General features: G+C 39.3%; 1 protein-coding gene and 3 pseudogenes across 1 annotated transcript; all 4 read right to left on the bottom strand.

The window, feature by feature from the left end:
• On the bottom strand, window positions 1–969 carry LOC129563079 (olfactory receptor 4K5-like; annotated as a pseudogene).
• Window positions 970–9,671: 8,702 nt separating this feature from the next.
• On the bottom strand, window positions 9,672–10,667 carry LOC148776670 (olfactory receptor 4K15-like; annotated as a pseudogene).
• Window positions 10,668–15,361: 4,694 nt separating this feature from the next.
• On the bottom strand, window positions 15,362–16,297 carry LOC148776669 (olfactory receptor 4N2-like). Its single transcript, XM_088840367.1, has one exon. The coding sequence runs from the start codon at window positions 16,283–16,285 to the stop codon at window positions 15,362–15,364; it is 924 nt and encodes a 307-aa protein (XP_088696493.1). The 5' UTR covers window positions 16,286–16,297.
• Window positions 16,298–18,769: 2,472 nt separating this feature from the next.
• LOC148776668 (olfactory receptor 4K1-like) lies at window positions 18,770–19,694 on the bottom strand (annotated as a pseudogene).
• Between the last annotated feature and the right edge of the window lie 1,032 nt (window positions 19,695–20,726).

Raw genomic sequence — 20,726 nt, 5'->3', positions numbered from 1 at the left:
TTAATAAAGGGAATTCCTCACTATTACTGGCATTTCAGAAATTTTCTTGGGCCTCAAATAATGGGTCATAATTTTCCTCAAGGCAGTCTTCATATCTTTGTTTCTTAATGTATAAATAATAGGGTTTAGAATGGGAGTGAAAATGGTATAAAATATGGCAAGAACTTTATCCACAGGGTAGGTGGTAAAGGGCCACAAGTAGATGAATATGCAAGGTCCAAAGAATACTATTACTACAGTAATATGGGCAGCCAGAGTAGAAAATGCTTTGGCCATTGCAGCAGCAGACTTAAACCAGACAGTGATGAGAATAATGATGTAAGAGCTGACCAAGAGTGAGAAAGTGCTTAAGGAAAGGATTCCACTATTGACTACAATTAGGATTTCAATGACGTAAGAGTCCAGGCAGGCAAGTTTGGTCACTCGAGGGAGGTCACAAAAAAAGCTGCCTACTACATTGGGCCCACAAAAAGGCAGATTCACAGTAAATGACAACTGGCTTAGTGTGTGCACCAAGCCCACAGCCAGGAGATCATTACCAGAGCAGCGCATGTCCTTCGGCTCATGGTGACGACATAGTGCAGGGGTTTGAATGTGGCTACGTATCTGTCGTAGGCCATGGAGACAAGTAGCGCCATCTCCCCTCCAGTGAAAAGGTGAGTGAAGAAAATCTGAGCTATGCAGCCACTGAAGGAGATGGTCTTGTGTTCACTCAGAAAATCAGTAATCATCTTAGGAGTAGCAAAGGAAGCCTGACAGATGTCCACAAAGGAAAGGTTTCCCAAGAGAAAGTACATGGGAGAGTGCAGGCTGTTGTCAGAAGTCACTGTGAGGATAATGAGAAGGTTTCCCAGCACAATGACCACATATAACACAGAGAAGAAAACAAAAAAGAAAATCTGGATCTCCTGAGAACTAGAGTCCCAGTAACACAAACTCAGACACCACCGATGAATTGACCTTATCCATGGATCCAGGCTGCAGACTTGCTCTGAAACAATCCTGAAGAAGGGAAATTGGGGGAATCAGAATTACAAACTATAACACTTTTAATGTAAAGGATTCTGAGATACCAGATATAATGCATATTTGCTGAATGAAAAATTTTGAAGAGACCATGATAACATGTCTGAAGAGTCAGAAGGAGCTTATGAGAATGTCCAAATAATTTGTTCAGTCTCATTAGAATCCCGTGAGTTTTGGGATAGTCTTAATAATCTTTCACACAGTAGTAAAGAAGCTCATTCATGACCTAACTTATCATGATCACAATGTAAACAAAACTTTACTACTATTGCAGGAATAATAACAATTTAAACAGTTCCTACTAAGGAGATACTGTTGAATATATATTTTCCAGGTCTATAGTTGCAACCTAGACTCTCAATTACTCTTTTGCATAATTTCTTAAAATACATATTATAACTTTATCTTAATTATCTAAAACTCATCTTTGCTTAATAATTTAAAAACAAAACCTAAATTTTCCATTATGTTTGCCTATAAAGATTAGATTTAGAATAATTTATGATCCCCTTGCCTAGTGTCCTCCATGAGATTATTAAGACATCTTCATAATTAAAGACTAGTTGTTTCAGCATAGAGAAATAAAAAATAATTGAATTATAAATGTCCCATGCTCCTTTAAATATATTTTATTTGGAATCAGAATAATCCTGAGAATTATTTCAAACTTGCATTTCATTTCTTCCCTGTAATAATATAGCCCTGCTATATAAATCCAATTCCATTGAACTGAAAAAAAAAAAAACCTTTCAGGAAGCTCTATTTATAGCTGTATTTGTTCTCACAATTAACCATTGATCACATTTATAGTAATGAACCTTAGAGTGAGAAGTGATCTTACCCCCATGTAAGAGCATATATGTGTTCAACTGCCTATTTCATATAAGAAGTTAAAGTCTCACTCTGTCTCTGGGATATCGTCCTAGACTCTCAATCCCACCCTCTCTAGCTTTATTGAGTAATAACTGATGAGTAAAACATATTTCGGAGAAGGCAATGGCACCCCACTCCAGTACTCTTGCCTGGAAAATCCCATGGCTGGAGGATCCTGGTAGGCTGCAGTCCATGGGGTCGCTGAGAGTCAGACATGACTGAACGACTTCACTTTGACTTTTCACTTTCATGCATTGGAGAAGGAAATGGCAACCCACTCCAGTATTCTTGCCTGGAGAATCCCAGGGACGAGGGAGCCGGATAGGCTGCCATCTATGGGGTCGCACAGAGTCGGACACGACTGCAGCGACTTAGCAGCAGCAGCAGCAGCAAAACATATATAAGGTATACAGTGTGATATTTTGGTACTTGTATACACTGTGAAATTATTACCACAATCAAGCTAATATTAACATATCAATTATCCCACATAGTTATATTTTCATTTGTAAAACAATTAAAATCCAGTCTCTCAGCAAATTTTAAATTTATAATGCATTACTACTAACTATAGTCACCATGCTGTATGTCAGATCTCCAGAATTTATTCATCCTACATATCTGAAACTCTATACTTTTTGATCAGTGCTCATTTAGATCCAGATGCAATCACAATCCACACAGGGAAGCCCTCAAGTAGAAAATCATTTCCTATATTTTTATTGGAAGAATGTTCCGAGAAACATTTCAACTTATCCACATTTTGTATATACATTATTGTGGACTTCTGGAGTCGAACTATTAAGAGAATCCATCTTAAAAAATTAAAAATTAAATGAATGTGTTAGTGACAACAGTGTTTATAACAGTATGTAATTGACAGTATTCTGAAATATACCATACATTATTTTATTACCTTTTCCATGTGGACTCACTTTCTTTCTGTTTCCCCATCTCTAAAGTTGTTCTTGCTCAAGTTTATGAACTTATACATAAAATTATGAACTCTACCTAGTGAAAATGTTTATTGTATGAATACAATGTGTATAAAGGTGTTCCCAGGTGCTGCTAGTGCTAAAGAACCTGCCTGCCAATGCATGAGACATGAGACACGGGTTTGATCCCTGGGTCAAGAAGATCCCCTGGAGGAATTAGTAATATTCCATTATATGGGCTTCCTGGTGGCTACTGGTAAAGAACCCGCCTGCCAATGCAGGAGATGGAGGCTCAGTCCCTGGGTTGGGAAGATACCCTGGAGAAGGAAATCACAACTCAGTCCAATATTCTTGCCTGGGAAATCCCATGGACAGAGGAGCCTAGCGGCCTATGATCCATAGGGTCACAAAGAGCTGGACTTGACTGGCAACTGAGCACACAGCACAGTGTGTATCAATTATGAGAATAAGGTGCATTTCTGGCTCACAACTTTTCTCCTCAATTCAACTGTTTCCCCTTCCAGGATTTTTCATTGTGTAACTGTCACTGTTATTCTTCCAGGCTGTAAACCTTACTTTTTCCTCACTCTTCCACTTGTAACATCTCATTACTCATTAAAGTGAAAAAATAAATTTTAAATTCTTTACCTTGACAACCAAGTATACATGGTTTCGTCTGGTTTTATCTACACTGCTCTCTAGCAAAGCACACTCAATCATTTATTAAGGTGGTAAACACTACCTATTCATTTTTTCCTATCTTTCACAAATAGATGGTCTATTCCAATGCAAATGTCATCTCCTCAAAAAGTCTTCACAGAGCTTAAGCTGAAATTTCTCACCTCCTAATTTTGTTGAGGTGCTTTACTTACATGTATATCATTGCTCTTTTAAGGTAAGAGTTTGTGGGTAGCTAACATTTCCCACCACATGGAGCGATGCTTGAACACTTGTGCATCTTAGTACAGCTCACAGGATATAGTGCAGATATTCTGCATGGAATAGACTTTCCATAAACGCACTTAGTGCTGACTGAAATATATTCCACTTCATATCTATCATTTTGCTTAGTATTTCTATCTTCTAATCTCCCTGTGCTCAGAGGCCTTCCCAGTGAATTGTCTACAAAGCATAAACTGCCTACATAAACTTCATCTCCACACGGAACAAAAACACTTCATCTCATTAATAATACACGCTCATACTTGAGTTGTTAAAACCAGTGCCCATAATCCAACCAACAAATTCAAAGGGAATAAAATAATCCCTTTGATTTGCAGCATAGAGAAAATTACTTATTTTTTGTATTGGAAATAAACAGCAGTCTGTTTACCAAGCTTTTAAAAAGTGATAAAAAATAATGAGAATCTTAACAAGAAATTTGCACAGTATTTCTATAGGTTTAAATAAATCTTGTAAAACCCACTTTTACAGAGTGTAAAGTAAATCATTGATGCAAAGATATACAACCACAAAACTATAAGCTGAATTTGGTATTAACATTTCCACGATTTTTTTAATAGTTTTCCTTCATAGGCCTGTATCCACAAAGAAATATATAGCCTTGATTTTCATGTTTATTTATTCAGGTGCTAGGTAAGCATGCCATATTGGATTTTTTAAGGTACAATTGGAGTTTGTCATAATCTGCCCAAGAATACTTCACCTTCTTACATAATCTCTCACAAATTCTTCCAAACCTGCTAAAACACATGAACATTCTCATCTTGACTCATTTTCTGTTACTTCTAATACATTTTCCTCCCATCTGTGGATTCTCTTTGAGGCACAATGTAATAATGCAATACGTACCTGGACACAATCTATTTTTTAATGTACATTTTTGTTAGATATAACCTACCTGATATAAGACATATCAGAGATGTAAATTGAACTCTTCAATTTTCTATTGTGGGATTAACTTTTTCCACCTGGTTATAGATGCCTTTTTCTCCTGTCAAATTGGAATAGTGCATGGTTTTATCTAAGTGACCAACTGAGGCTTTGTAGATGTAGCAATAGATAGCAAAGGTTCATCTTCCGATGGGTATTATTAATACTTTCCACTACATATTCCCTTTGGAACAAAGTAAATAGCATCCCACACTGCTGACAATTACAATGAGGGCCATAGAATCACAGGAGAAAAAGGGAGGGTCTTTCAGCCCTTGGGCAGTATACAGAGGAAAGGACAAAGAATAAGAACTTAAAGGAGGTAGATTCTTGTTCCCAACTCTATTAATAACTAAGAATAAGTTACTAAGTAAATCATTTAACTCTGAGCCTCAGTTTCAGTTCAGTTCAGTTCAGTTCAGTCGCTCAGTCATGTCCCAACTCTATTAATAACTAAGAATAAGTTATTAGGTAAATCATTTAACTCTGAGCCTCAGTTTAACCTTCTGTAAAACTACCTTAACATTTTAAGTATACTCAAAGAGAACGGTTAAATGTCTTTGTATAGTGTTCAACTTTGCCATATTTTAATGTTTTGCTATATTTCCTTCATCGTTATTAGTAATAAAACACTGTGAAAGGTAGCAAAGTATACCACCCTGAAATATGCCACTTTGGCTTAAGAATCATTTTAATCTCAGGACAATTGAGAAGCAACAGATATAAGCAAAGCTCTCTGTCCTCCCTATCTGCCTAAATCCAGGACATACATTTGTGTGGGTGTTCCCTTCTCCTTTCTGCCAGGAAGGTCAGAAGTTAATCAGAGACAACTCTAGATCCTTACCACCTGAGATGACACCAAGGAATCTACATAACAAACCTCACTAACCTTATTTAAAGCAGTCTGTTTAGCTCGCTTGTTTATAAATTGCTCTGACAGGTACCTGTTATACATTCTATCTGAGCAAAGACTTGAAGGGATTGGAATCATAAATATGTATATTCCTTGTTGGATGGGTTTCCACATGTTTTCCACAAATTTAGCCTCTGTTTATCCTTAGCTTAAAGGGAAACCAGTCTTCTCTTTATTTTGCACCCTCACTGTACTTGGCTTTTAACTCTTCAGAGAACCCAACCTCACTATCTGCCTACATGCCTGGAGAAATATTTGAACTTAGGGGCTAACCAGCCATATTCTTTTGGGTAAAACACAATTCCTGAATCTCAGTTTCTCCATTTGTATGTGGGAATGATGGTGAATCACTGGGCCTCATTCTCTACCTAAAAGCTAGTACCCATTTCTTCTAAGGTTAGTAAAATAAAAGCACAATAAAAATCATATGATGAGCATGACATCTTTAATGATAAGAGAGACTCAACCCACATTTTTTTTTGACAGGAAAGAAAAAAATGAAGATGGGGGAACAACGCCTCCTCAGGTCCAGTGGGGATAGAAGTCCGGATTCTCAATACCCAAGGATGAGTGAGGAGCTTCTAGTCATTGCTGGGTGGGAGAGAGTTCTGGCTCCTCCTGAGGTCTCCTTCAGTACTACCTGGCTGGGAGGGATTGGAGGCTGATGCTGCTACCCACTTACACCAAGGGAGGAGGAACTGATTATAGTCTGACACAGATGAGAGCTCTGGCTCCTCTGACACCATCTCAGGAGGTGGGGGGATTTGGGTTCATTTTTACAGTTTGGCCAGGGATAGGAGTCTAAGCTATCCATTGGCCTTTGCAAGTGTGAAGTGGGATGAAAGATTTTTTGGTATGGTGTTTGGCTGGAGTAGAAAAATTATTTTGGAAGTTTTCTGTCTTGCCAGCTGCCTTCTTGGTTCTTCAGCTTGAATGAACAAGATTTTGTTAGGATTTATTTATTTTTTTTCTTTTCTCATTAGAGTTCCTGAGTTGTTGGCTTTTTAAGTTATATCATGTCATTCCTTGGGCCCCTATCCAGTCTCCCTTCTTATAATGTTCGTTTTGTAGATTATGTCCACTATTATAATTGTATTTAGCAGGAGGACTATGGAAAATTATGTCTATTCTTTTTACCCTAAGCAGAAGTCACCTGCTTTTACTTTATGATGGTAATATTTTCTCCTTTTTATTTGCTATATATATTTAGTCATTTTGAACATATTTCTTATATATCTAATAGATTTACTACTGATTTGAGGGAGAGGTTAATCTATTTTGTCTGTTGACTCTTGTTTACTGGGGATATGTTCCTCGTGTTTTGTGAGTTTGACTGTGAACTCAAACTCAGCAGGACTTCAGTTCAGTCCAGTCACTCAGTCGTGTCTGACTCTTTGCAACCCCATGAACTGCAGCACGCCAGGCCTCCCTGTCCATCACCAACTCCTGAAGCTTGCTCAAACTCATGTCCATTGAGTCGGTGATGCCATCCAACCATCTCATCCTCTGTTGTCCCCTTCTCCTCCTGCCCTCAACCTTTCCCAGCATCAGGGTCTGTTCCAGAGAGTCAGCTCTTCGCATCAGGTGGGCAAAGTATTGGACTTTCAGCTTCAGCATCAGTCCTTCCAATGAACACCCAGGACTGATCTCCTTTAGGATAATGAACTGGTTGGATCTCCTTGCAGTCCAAGGGACTCTCAAGAGTCTTCTCTAACACCACGGTTCAAAAGCATCAATTCTTTGGCAATCAGCTTTCTTCACAGTCCTTAGTGCAGATAAAAATAGCTTGAATAGCAAGGAATACAGTTGTTTGTGTTTGTATAACAGTTGTTTGTGTTTGTATACATATATGAAGAAAGAAGAGACAGGGAATGAGGTCTACAATCAGAAGGACTTATTCTGTCAACTAAAATGGTGAGAACTGTGACAAGTTTTCCTCATCTATAAAATTTATGACAATAATGATACCAGATAAAATGATGACTAGAAAATAACTGTAAATTAATTACTATCCTAAAACTTGAAAATACGATTTGCATATTATACATATTGGTATTTTGTACATCTCCATATTTACCAAGTAGGTTGGAAGAAGCTTGAATTTGATCACTTTTTTTTAGGAAAAGAAGACTTTTATTGACGTATAGTTGATTTACAATATTATATTACCTTCAGGAGTACAGCATACTGATTCAGTATTTTTACAGTTTATATTTCATTAGAAGTTATTACAGGATAATGGCTATAATACTCTGTACTATACAGTGTATCCCTGTTGCATATCTATTTTATACACAGTCATTTGTGTATTTTTGGCTTCCCTGGTGGCTCAGACACCCTGCAATGCTGGAGACCTGGGTTGGATCCTTGGGTTGGGAAGATACCCTGGAGAAGGAAATGGCAACCCACTCCAGTATTCTTGTCTGGAAAATTCCATGGATGGAGAAGCCTGGTAGGCTACAGTCCATGGGGTCGCAAAGAGTCGGACATGACTGAACGACTTCACTTTCACTTTCACACAGTCATTTGTATCTCTTAATTCCAGACCCCTAACAGGCCCCTCTCCCATTTCTTCTCCCCACTCGTAATCACTAGTTTGCTTTCTATATCTGTGAGTGTGTTTCTGTTTTACTGTATGCCTTCATTTGTATTATTTTTTAAATAATGCACATAGTAATATCATAGTGTATTTGTTTTTCTGCGACTAACTTATTTTACTAAATGTAATATTTTCTAGGTCCATCCACATTGCTAAAAAAGGCAGAATTTCATTCTTTTATATGGCTGAGTAATATTCCATTGTTTTATATATATACAATTTATTATTTTATATTAATATTTTATATTTTATTTAATATATTAATATTATTTATTTATATTTATATATTTTGTATATAATTTATATATTTATTAATATGTATTTAATATAATATAAATTTAATAAATTTAACATATTTATTTAATATTTTATATTAATATTAATATATATTATTGTTATTGTTTTATATATATTATATATATATAAAACATCTTTTTTATTCATTTATCTATTGATGGACACTTGGGTTACTTCTAATAATGGCTATTGTAAACAGGGCTACTATGAATATCAAGGTGTGTATATCTTTTTGAATTAGTGCTTTCATTTTTTCCAGATGTGTGTGTGTGTGTGTACAGTGGAATTGATAAATCATATCGCAGTTCTATCTTTAGTTTTTTTTAATACTGTTTTTACTGCACCAATTTACATTTCCATCAATAATCTACAAGGGTTCCCTTAGAAAATGAAGACTTTTAATATTAATGTTGGTGTCCATAGTAGGCCTCAAAATGTGCCTCAATGGCATACAGATTATTAAAGTTACTATCTTGATTGTTAAAGTTACTTAAGAAATGACCAATGCAAGAAGGACACTCTGACCCACATTTCTGCCTGCTGAAAGTAGGAACTCTCTTATATGAGGGGTTGCACCCTCTGTATCTGGAGGTAGAAAGACACACGTATCACCAAAGACAGGGAATTGGACCAAGAAGCCTACAGAAGCAAACCTTGTTACTTCTTTACTTTACTGTCCCAAGTGCAAACTCTGCTTAGATTCTTCACTAACTGGGCACCCAAATCCTAAGTTTCTTTGTCCTGCAATTCCTCACAAATTTGTTGTTTTTTGTTTGTTTGTTTTTTGTCGAAAATCTATAAAAGCTGCCTACTTTGGCCTCTTATTAGGTTTCATCTCTGTGAGACCTTCATGTGGATGAATTAAAATGTGTTTCTTTTTCCCCTGTTAATCTTTGTGTCAGTTTTTTTACTAGTTTATCCACAAGACCTCACAAGGGTTAATAGGAAAAATATGCCCCACCCCTTCCCAACATTATAAATAATTTTGCCATGAAATTTAAAAAAATTATTTCACAAGCAAAAGACAGGGTGTCTTATTCTTCTGTTACCTAAGATAGCTAGTTTGCTGTTCTATAAGCAAAAGATAGGAAAAGGAAGAAAATGTGTCCGATGGTATCTGAGACACAGCAGTAATTCACAGAAGAGGGCACACCGACCTGGCTATCATCACGGGCTGTGTTCGCCCCAAAGGAGAACTGGAAGACCGCTGGGAACGCGCCTGTCGGTGCCCCAGTTTCTGCACTGCTGATATCACCTCCTTATTTCTCAAGGTGTAGATCGAGGGGTTTAAAAGAGGAGTGAAAACTGTATAAAATATTGAGAGGAGCTTATCCACTGGGAGACTGCTAAAGGCCAGGCGTAAATGAAGATGCAGGGCCCGAAGAGGAGGGTTACTACGGCGATGTGGGCAGTCAGGGTGGCCCTTGCCTTGGCCATGCCCGCTGAGGAACGCCGCCGCACAGTGCCCAGGATGACCGTGCAGGAGACCAGCAAGAGCCCAAAGGAGCACACGGCCATTAGAGCGCTGTCTGACAGCATCAGGACCTCCAGAGTGAAGGTGTCTGTGCAGGCAAGTGTGATAACCAGGGGCAGGTCACAGAGAACACTGTCCACTCTGTTGGGGCCACAGAATGGGAGGTTTACTGTGAAGACCAACTGACCGACTGAGTGCAGAACCCCAGTGAGCCAGGAGCCACCATGAGGCTGATGCGCTTGCGCACATTCATGATGGTGACATAATGCAGGGGCGACATATGGCCACGTATCTATCGTATGCCATGGCCACAAGGAGCATCATCTCACCACCGGCAAAGACATGCAGGAAGAATATCTGGGCCATGCAGCCTTCAAAGGAGACGGTCTTGTGCTCCACGAGGAAGTCAGCAATCATTTTGGGGGAAGCAAAGGTGGACAGACACACGTCAGTGAAGGAGAGGTTACTGAGTAGAAAGTGCATGGCTGTGTGTAGGGAGGGTTCAGAGAAGATTGTGAGCACTATGAGCAGGTTCCCCAGCACAACAGATAAATAGAAAAGTGTAAATAATGCAAAATAGAAAAGTTGTAGCTCTCGAGAACCTGAAAGACTGTGCAACACAAACTCAGTCACTCCTGAATTATTTTCTTGGTCCATGGTTTCAAATTTCTGAAACTGGGTCGGAAATGTTCCTGTAAAGTAAAATAGAAATATATCATAGGATTGGGAGAGAAAATGAGCAAGGCCAAGCTTGGTGTCAAATCCCTTTCAACATACTTACATTCCTTATTAGCACATTAAATACATGTTGCATACAATCATTTATTTTTTTAATAACTGGATAACTCGGCTTTCATCTCTGCATCGGAGCATGATAGTTTTATTCTAAAAGTAGAAGTTTACCATCATCACAATTCCTGAAACAGGAAAGAAACTCTACACTCATACTGACAGCTTTCAAATACTATGTCTTGTAATTTCTAGCAATATGACCTTGGGTATATTAATTAAACTCTCTGGGCTTCACTTTTTGCAACTGTAAACTGGAGAAAATAATAATATATGACTCATAGGATTTTTGTAAAGATTAAAAGAATTACAAGTGTCCCTTGCTTATTGAAAGTTTGCTTTACAGAAAAAGACTTATATTAGTGCCTGTTTTGCTAACTTAAATTCAAAGAAGACATTTGTTTTTATAAAAAAAGGAGAAAAGCAAAAATAGTGTTTGGCATTTATTTTACAGTGAGTTGTGATAGAGGCATCAAGATCCATGAATAGCAAGAAGTGGCACTGCCAAGCGTCTTCCCAGGACGACACTTAGGTTCTTAGCATCTGGCCAGCATACCTGTGAACTGTATCTGTGAGTGTCTGTGTTTTATCTCAGGTCATTGGTGCATCTATTAGCAAGTTATGTCCTAAGGTAATTGCTGCTTCATTTTATGCATTTTTGCTTGCAAATGTTTCACTGATATGCCCTATTTGGGGATCGTAGGGAATATCTCAGTTCAGTTCAGTTGCTCAGTCGTGTCCGACTCTTTGCGACCCCATGAATCACAGCACACCAGGCCTCCCTGTCCATCACCAACTCCCGGAGTTCACTCAAACTCATGTCCATTGAGTCGGTGATGCCATCCAGCCATCTCATTCTCTGTCATCCCCTTCACCTCCTGCCCCCAATCCCTCCCAGCATCAGAGTCTTTTCCAGTGAGTCAACTCGTCGCATGAGGTGGCCAAAGTATTGGAGTTTCAGCTTTAGCATCAGTCCTTTCAATGAACACCCAGGATTGATCTCCTTTAGGATGGACTGGTTGGATCTCCTTGCAGTCCAAGGGACTCTCAAGAGTCTTCTCCAGCACCCCAGTTCAAAAGCATCAATTCTTTCGGTACGGCATTGGGTTTTTTTTTGTTTCTGCAGCCTGAGGCAGTTGTAAAATAACTTAATGTAGCTTTTTACAACTGTGTATTCTATAGTATTTTTTCATTTGGTGAAATTTTAACTTAATATTTTTGGCATTGTGCTTTGTACCATTTATTAAATAAAAATTAAAAAAAAAATCATCAATTCCTTGGCGATCAGCTTTCTTCACAGTCCAACTCTCACATCCATACATGACCACGGGAAAAACCATAGCCTTGACTAGATGGACCTTTGTTACCAAAGTAATGTCTCTGCTTTTTAATATACTATCTAGGTTGGTCATAGCTTTCCTTCCGAGGAGTAAGCGTCTTTTAATTTCGTGGCTGCAGTCAGCATCCACAATGATTTTGGAGCCCAAAAATATAAAGTCTGACACTGTTTCCACTGTTTCCCCATCTATTTCCCATGAAGTGATGGGACCAGATGCCATGATCTTAGTTTTCTGAATGTTGAGCTTCAAGCCAAACTTTTCACTCTCCTCTTTCACTTTCATGAAGAAGCTTTTAGTTTCTCCTCACTTTCTGCTATAAGGGTGGTGTCATCTGCATATCTGAGGTTATTGATATTTCTCCCGGCAATCTTGATTCCAGCTTGTGCTTCTTCCAGCACAGCGTTCCTCATGATGTACTCTGCATATAAATAAGCAGGGTGACGATATACAGCCTTGACGTATTCCTTTTCCTATTTGGAACCAGTCTGTTGTTCCATGTCCAGTTCTAACTGTTGCTTCCTGACCTGCATACAGGTTTCTCGAGAGGCAGGTCAGGTGGTCTGGTATTCCCATCTCTTTCTGAATTTTCCACAATTTATTGGTACACACAGTCAAAGGCTTTGGCATAGTCAATGAAGCAGAAATAGATGTTTTTCTGGAACTCTCTTGCTTTCTCCATGATCAATCGGATGTTGGCAATTTGATCTCTGGTGCCTAAACTACTCTGTATGATACCGTAAATGATGAATAGATGAAATGTATTTGTCAGAATTCATAGAACTGCAGAGAAAATGCAAACTCTAATATAAACTATGGATTTTATTTTAAAATAATGTATCAGTATTGGTTCATCAGTTGTTGCAGATGTACCACGCTAATGCAAGATATTAATGGGAAAAGTATGTATATATGATGTGGGGCAGGTGAAACTGTATTTTCTGCTCAACTTTCCTATAAATATAAAGCTGCTCTTTAAAAGTCTATAAATATTTCTAAAACACTCTTGAGCTTGGCTCTAAAGGGGAAGAAAAAATGAGATAAGATGTGGAAGGAGAAAGCTGACAAAATGATTTTATTTAAGGTCAAAGAAACATATGCCAAGGGGATGCAATAGGAAGGAAAAAGTTAATGGTTCAGAAGAGAGAAAGGAGTAATGGTCCTTTGTAGGAAAGATGGAATGGAGTCTGATGCACAGATGGAGGAATCAGCTTTTGTAGGAGAAGCATCAGGTCACCCAGTCTCAGGAGAGATGCAGGTAAGTGAGTAGATACACAGGTAGCTGTGCTGTGTTGTGTTTAATTGCTCAGTGTTGTGTGATTCTTTGTGACTCCACGGACTGTAGCCCGCCAAGCTCCTTTGTCCGTGGGGGGAGGAATACTGGAGTGCTTTGCCATGCCCTCCTCCAGGGGATCCTCCCAACCCAGGTCTTCCGTATTGCGGGCAGATTCTTTACCAGCTGAGCCACAAAGGAAGCCCAAGAATATTGGAGTGGGTAGCCTATCCCTTCTCCAGCGTATCTTCCTGACCCAGGAATCAAACCAGGGTCTCCTGCATTGCAGGCAGATTCTTTACCAACTGAGTTATCAGGGAAGCCGTGATAGAAAGTAGGATTGAGAAGGAGATATTTCAGAAAAGAAAATGCTCTTTTCCATAATATGCATATTTTACTATGTGTGTGATTTGTGTTTATTTTAAACCATATTTATATTTATATTAAATCATAAGCATTTTAATTTTGATTATTTAAAATAAAATATAAAAAATTAATCCCATGCATTTTGGTTCCAGGTTTGTTTTGGATGCTACCCATTCAGTTGGTTAAGCCATTGGCAGAGAGGCAGTACCAGGAGAGGCTTCTGTTATCTTGAGAAGATCTGATAAGTACAGAGTGGCTGTGGATCAACATCTTGACCCTGGTCCTAGGCTAACATGGTGGTATTTTTCAGACAACAGGTGACAAAGGTTGTAGCAAGAAGAGCTCTCTTTGTAGTCTAGGTCTCCTGTGCTGTTCTGGGAGTCATCTCTGGATATCCAGTTTATAATCTGTTCTTCCAAGCTTTGAAACTGTTTCATAAGCATGTAATTCTCTATATTAAATCATTTTTAAGTAATTAGAATGCAATAGATTCCTGATTGTTACACCAAAGAACCGTCAGGATCACACTCAGTGTGAAGTCAATTACAGATGAGATCAATAAACAGTTGCTAAGTCACTTCAGTCGTGTCCGACTCTGTGCGATGCCATAGACGGCAGCCCACCAGGCTCCCCTGTCCCTGGGATTCTCCTGGCGAAAACACTGGAGTGGGTTGCTCTAAACAGTTAGGAGTCATAAATATCTGATAGGACTAATTATGAAGTCATGGCAAAAAAGACAGTGATGTTTCCACGACGTTTTTTATATGAAAATGACCTGCTTTATTTGCCTTCCTCTATGTGATTATTGAAGAAAAATTTAGAGTTTAATTCCTTTCGAAGATGTACGCATAACATTTCCCTTTTAATAATATTTTCAACTCTTTGATGTCTTCAGAATCTTGAGTTTACAGCCCTGAATCCCTTTTGAACCTTACTAGAGAAATTGCTCTGCTGTTTAGAGTGGATTCTTATTGTCATTATTTAAAATGAAGCTCTTTATGTTCACTCCATAACGCCGTCTATGTGCTGGACATTGTCAGTATCTCCAACATGAATGCCAACCGCTTATACAGTCACTTATTAAATCCCAGGCAATTTGACCTTTGCTGTGCTCATCAAATATACCAAGTTCATTACTGTCTTCAGATTTTTGCCATACCTGTTCCATCTGCCTGGAAGGCTCTGCCTGCCCATGTTTGCACAGTTGGCATATTCAGTTTATCCAGATATCAGCCAAAACATCACCTCCTTTAAAGGACCTACTTCAAGACTAAAAGTAAATTCACTACCCCCATCTCACACTTGCTATTGAATATTTTGCCTTTATTTTTAGTACCTTCAGGGATATATATCTTCTTGAAACTATACTGTTTATTTTCTACGTTATTGGCTGTCTATTCCTACTAGATTGTAACTTCAGAGAACAGTGACTTTAGCTGTCCCAGTAGTAGCTCTTACTCCCAAGGCCTAGTACAGTCTCAACAAATAGGAGGTGATCAATAAAAGTAGTGTTTGGAAAGAGAATACCTTAATTTCACACGAAATTCTCCAGTCATTATTTTCATATTCATTTTTCCCACTTTTTATCAGGCTAAGTGCTGACTAAAGAGCCTTTTCACAGATGCTTTTACTTCCTGGTTGCGAAGAGTATAAATCACAGGGTTCAACAGGGGAAAGATCACTGTGTGGAAGAGAGAAACCACCTTGTCAGCTGGGAAGGCTCTGAAGGGGCGGGTGTAGATAAAGATGCCAGGCCCGAACATGAGAAATATAACGATGATGTGGGTGGTGCATGTGGACAGAGCCTTGCTCTTCCCCTCGGAGGAGGAACCATGCACACGGCAGAGGATGACTGCATAGGAGGCCAGAAGCCCCAGGAAACACAGCAGGGTCATCAGGCCACTGTTGAAGACCATCAGGAGCTCCACCACAAAGGTGTCAGTGCAGGCCAGCTTGATGACCAGCGGCACATCACAAAAGAAGTTGTCCAGTCGGTTTGGACCACAGAATGGCAAGCGCAGGATGAGGGCCACTTGGATAATGGAATGAACAAAGCCTCCAAGCCACAGAGCCAACAGCAAGGCACAGCAGGCTCTAGGGGTCATGACAGTTGAATAGTGTAAAGGACGACAGATGGCAATGTAGCGGTCAAAGGCCATCACGACAAGGAGTAATCCCTCCCCTCCTCCAAGGAAGTGCAAGAAGAAGAGCTGAGTGATGCAGCCTCTATAGGAGATCACCTTCTTCTCAGAGAGGAAGTCCACCAGCATCCTGGGAGCCACAGTGAAGGAGTAGGATGCATCCAGGAAGGCCATGTTGCCCAGGAAGAAGTAGAGGGGGGCCGTGAGACCGGGGTCTGACCTGATGGTGAGGATGATGAGGACATTTCCAGGGAGGATGATGATGCAGAAAAGTAAGACTAGCACAAACACCAGAAGCTGAATATTTTGAGACTGGGTCAGACCAGCAAGGATGAATTCTGTCACCACAGTACTGTTCTCAGTCTCCATCCTGTCTGCCCACGGTACCTAAAGAGCAGAGTTTCTTGTTATTATAATTTCTCACATCTAGACTCATGTTGTTGTCTAACTACAAATATCTGACCTATTCACCACTTCAGTTATAGACAATCTTTCAACCCTTTCCAATATCCTGAGGAAACACTGAACGTTTCCCTCCTCTAGATTGAAAACAAACAAATCACCTTCCTCAAAGCTACGGTCTTGTTCCCATTCAGCCATGCGCTTCTCCAGCACTGCGGTCCACTCTCAGGGTCTAGTGTCCGATACCTTCTTGGGATTCCTGCCTTCTTGAGTCATAGGAAAAATTTCCTGATTGAGATATAACAGAACTCCAAATATCAAGATCTTCGCATTTTGGTGGTTGTACTGTGCTTGAGACTTAGCAGCTTGCTTGGAATTACACACTTTTCTCCTCGTCCACCAACACAAACGTTTGTGGAATTCCCATTTTCTGCCTGCTAGCAACTCTCTGCCTTGCTCCCTGTTTTCTCTTATTGTCGTCCTCTGACCTGGTGTCCTTGTATTGCCCTGACTCCAAGCTGGTGACCAGTTTCCAACAATAACTCTACTTTCCTCATACTTTAGAGGTGGGTTCCCACTGTATCCCTGGAGAAGCATTGTTATGTAGCCACTCCATCCTTGAACTACACGACTTCATTGCACTCTCTGAGTCTCAATTCCTTATTGCTGTTGTTCTTCGCAAAGCCATGTCTCGTTTGCAACCCTATGGATTGTAACCTGCCATTTTCTTAAAACTCCCGGAGTTCACTCAAACTCATGTCCATCGAGTCGGTGATGCCATCCAGCCACCTCATTCTCTGTCGTCCCCGTCTCTTCCTACCCCCAATCGCTCCCAGCATCAGAGTCTTTTCCAATGAGTCAACTCGTTGCATGAGGTGGCCAAAGTATTGGAGTTTCAGCTTTAGCATCAGTCCTTCCAATGAACACCCAGGACTGACCTCCTTTAGAATGGACTGGTTGGATCTCCTTGCAGTCCAAGGGACTCTCAAGAGTCTTCTCCAGCACCACAGTTCAAAAGCATCAATTCTTCAGCGATCAGCTTTCTTCACAGTCCAACTCTCACATCCATACATGACCACGGGAAAAACCATAGCCTTGACTAGACGGACCTTGGTTGGCAAAGTAATGTCTCTGCTTTTTAATATGCTGTCTAGGCTGGTCATAACTTTCCTTCCAAGGAGTAAGCGTCTTTTAATTTCACGGCTGCAATCAGCCTGTTTAGATATCCTATAATTATTTTTAGCTGGTAGGTTTATTATCAATGATATAAATAAAATCTGTAAAGTGCTATGACAGTTGTCCCAGAAAGCATAAGACTACTCTTATAATTTGAATTATGGCCTTGGTGATGCTGCTGCTGCTAAGTCGCTTCAGTCGTGTCCGACTCTGTGCGACCCCATAGACGGCAGTCCACCAGGCTCTGCCCTCCCTGGGATTCTCCAGGCAAGAACACTAGAGTGGTTGCCATTTCCTTCTCCAATGCATGAAAGTGAAAAGTGAAAGTGAAGTCACTCAGCCATGTCCCACTCTTCGCAACCCCATGGACTGCTGCCTACCAGGTCCTCGGTCCATGGGATTTTCCAGGCAAGAGTACTGGAGTGGGGTGCCATCGCCTTCTCCGTGATGATGCTATTGATATGTTATTTGCTTCAAATTCAGAGCATCAAAACTCAGTCCTATCATTAATACTATAGTATTTGGGGTATTTAAAATTTAACATAAATAATAAATATAATTTAAAATTTATGAACAGTATTGCCTTATTTATGAATGTGGAATATTTGCAACTACTTATAGGAATCAAGTTATTAGCTGAAATAATTATAAACTATAACTTATGAAAGCAATTTTCATTTAGCTTATAATGTCAAAGCAGTTTCTATTTTTAGCACTAAATTGCTTTCTATGCTACTCCAGTCAAGTTAGATGTGTTTGCTAATCTGATTTAATATGGAGATATCTTTAAAAGGTTGCAAGATTTTTTAACAAGACTTATATAAAGGACATTATAAATTTTAATGTATGTAGCTACTGTTTGGGGGCTTCCCTTGTGTCTCAGACAGTAAAGAATCTGCCTGCAATGTGGGAGACCTGGGTTCAATACCTGGGCTGGGAAGATCCCCTGAAGGAGGGCATAACAACCCACTCCAGTATTCTGGCCTGGAGAATCAGAGGAGCCTGGCAGGCTCCATGGGGTCCCAGAGTCAGATATGACTGAGCAACTAAGCACAGCACAGCACAGTTACCATTTCAGGGAAGATGAAGTAAGCCACAGAATATCAAAACTGGTAACATAATATGCAGTTCTGCATTGCATTTGCCAACTTTAGAGTGACAAATCAGGTCCTATAACCGGAAAGACTAATTATGATAGAAACACAGTGATAACAACTACACATGGGCATTACAAAGAACAAGAAGAAAGGACTTGTGTTGCTTCATCACAGTTGTCTAAAAGGCTTCCTTGGAACCCACATGTTGGTTCCTTAGTTTCTTCATGGCTTCCTTTACATCTTTATTCCTTAGGGTGTAAATCATAGGGTTAAGAAGAGGAGTGAATCCAGTAAAATACACAGAGATAAATTTATCAACTGTGAAGCTTTCAAAGGGCCAAATGTAGATAAAGATTAATGGGCCAAAGAACAGAACTACAACAGTAATGTGGGCAGACAGAGTGGAAAGTGCCCTGGATGTCCCACCAGAGGCTTGGCGATGGACAGTAGCAAGGATGATAGTGTAAGAAATGAGCAAAAGGAGAAAACAGATAAGTGACAACAGGCCACTACTTGTGAGCACCAGGATCTCTAAAACCTAGGTGTCCAAGCAGACAAGTTTAATCACGAGGGGGAGATCGCAAAAGAAATTGTCTACCTTGTTGGGTCCACAGAAAGGAAGATCTATTGTGAATACCAGGTGACTGGCTGAGTGCAAGCAAGATGCCAATGGCCCAGGAGACCCCCACCAGGACAGTGCACAGTCTTCGGCTCAGGATGGTCATGTAATGCAGAGGTTTGCATATAGCGATATATCTATCATAGGCCATGGCAATAAGAAGTACCATCTCACTGCCCCCAAAAACATGCAAGAAAAAAATCTGTGACATGCATCCCTTGAAAGTGATGGTCTTGTGTTCACTGAGGAAATCTGCAATCACCTTGGGAGTGGCAAATGTAGCCTGACAGACATCAATGAAGGAGAGATTGCTAAGAAAAAAGTACATCAGAGAATGCAATCGAGAGTCTGTAATCACTGTGAGAATGATAAGAATGTTTCCCAACACTGCAGCACCATAAAACACAGAGAAGACAAAGAAAAGGAAGAGCTGGAGTTCCCGAGAGCTAGACAGGCCCAACAAAATGAATTCAGTAACCACTAACTTATTGATCCATCCATTAACTGAATCTGGGCTGCTCAAGTTATCTAAAGAAAAAAAAAAATTATTTAAAAAAATAACAGATAAGGGTATTATTATTATTTCTAGGAATTTATATTTTCCTTGTGTTACACAACTATACAAATTGTCATTTACTTTTGCATTTATGGATTGGCTAGATAAAAGATGGATAAAGATTTACCCAATTAATAGTTGTCAATATGGAAGGAAGGGAAAATTTGATTTGATATTATATACCAATACACTTTTTATAGAAGTGTGCAAGATCTCAATAGCACTTTGAAAGTCCCATGTACCATACTTATACATTCAGATTACAAATTCAAAAGATGAATCTGATGCCTTTTACAGAATCTTGGAGGGACAAGAAATTTAGGCCAAGTGCAAAGAGATGAAAATCAGACCAGTTACTCTTGCAATGACATTGGAGAAATAAGTGAGATGTGTCCATGCATTTGAGAAAATCTGCAGTGATAATAAGAGAGAGAAATTAATTTGTAACAAGTTAAGCTACTATGAGTGACAAATTACTTTCACTTTTCTATATTAAAACAATTTGAGTTTTATATGATTTAGTAGTTAAAATGTTTTCCGAGAACCTCAGAAGCATATGTTCTTTTCAATCACTCTTTATTTCTCTCCATATGATCTCCTTTTCACAATAGTTGAATATAATATTATTTAATCAGACCTTCAAAGCACTTCAAAGATGGAACTGAATGTAATTTAATTACTGTGATATGTTTGTTCTTTAAACATATTTGTACCACTTATGTTTGCTGGTCATTTTTTAATCTCTTCTTTCTCTGATGAGTTTTTCACAATAACAAAAGTGTTTTTCCAAAGTCAACTGAAAACATAATTTATATATTAACTCAACAAATAATACAAATTGCCTGCTCTGCACCATTCAACCTTATGGACTCTGGAGCCAAAGCAATGTGAAAAAAAGGAGGGGAAATGTGCCCCACCTTCATTTGGTTATATCCTAAAGAAATGGTGGGACTGGCAGAG

Source organism: Moschus berezovskii, chromosome 9 (assembly GCF_049115385.1).
Source record: "Moschus berezovskii isolate FMDL1 chromosome 9, NW_MosBer_1.0, whole genome shotgun sequence".
Lineage (NCBI taxonomy): Eukaryota > Metazoa > Chordata > Mammalia > Artiodactyla > Moschidae > Moschus > Moschus berezovskii.
This window is presented reverse-complemented; position numbering and strand designations above follow the sequence as displayed.

Coding starts and splice junctions, on each gene's coding strand:
- LOC148776669 (XM_088840367.1), bottom strand. CDS start 16,285: ATGGAGACTGAGAACAGTACTGTGGTGACAGAATTCATCCTTGCTGGT.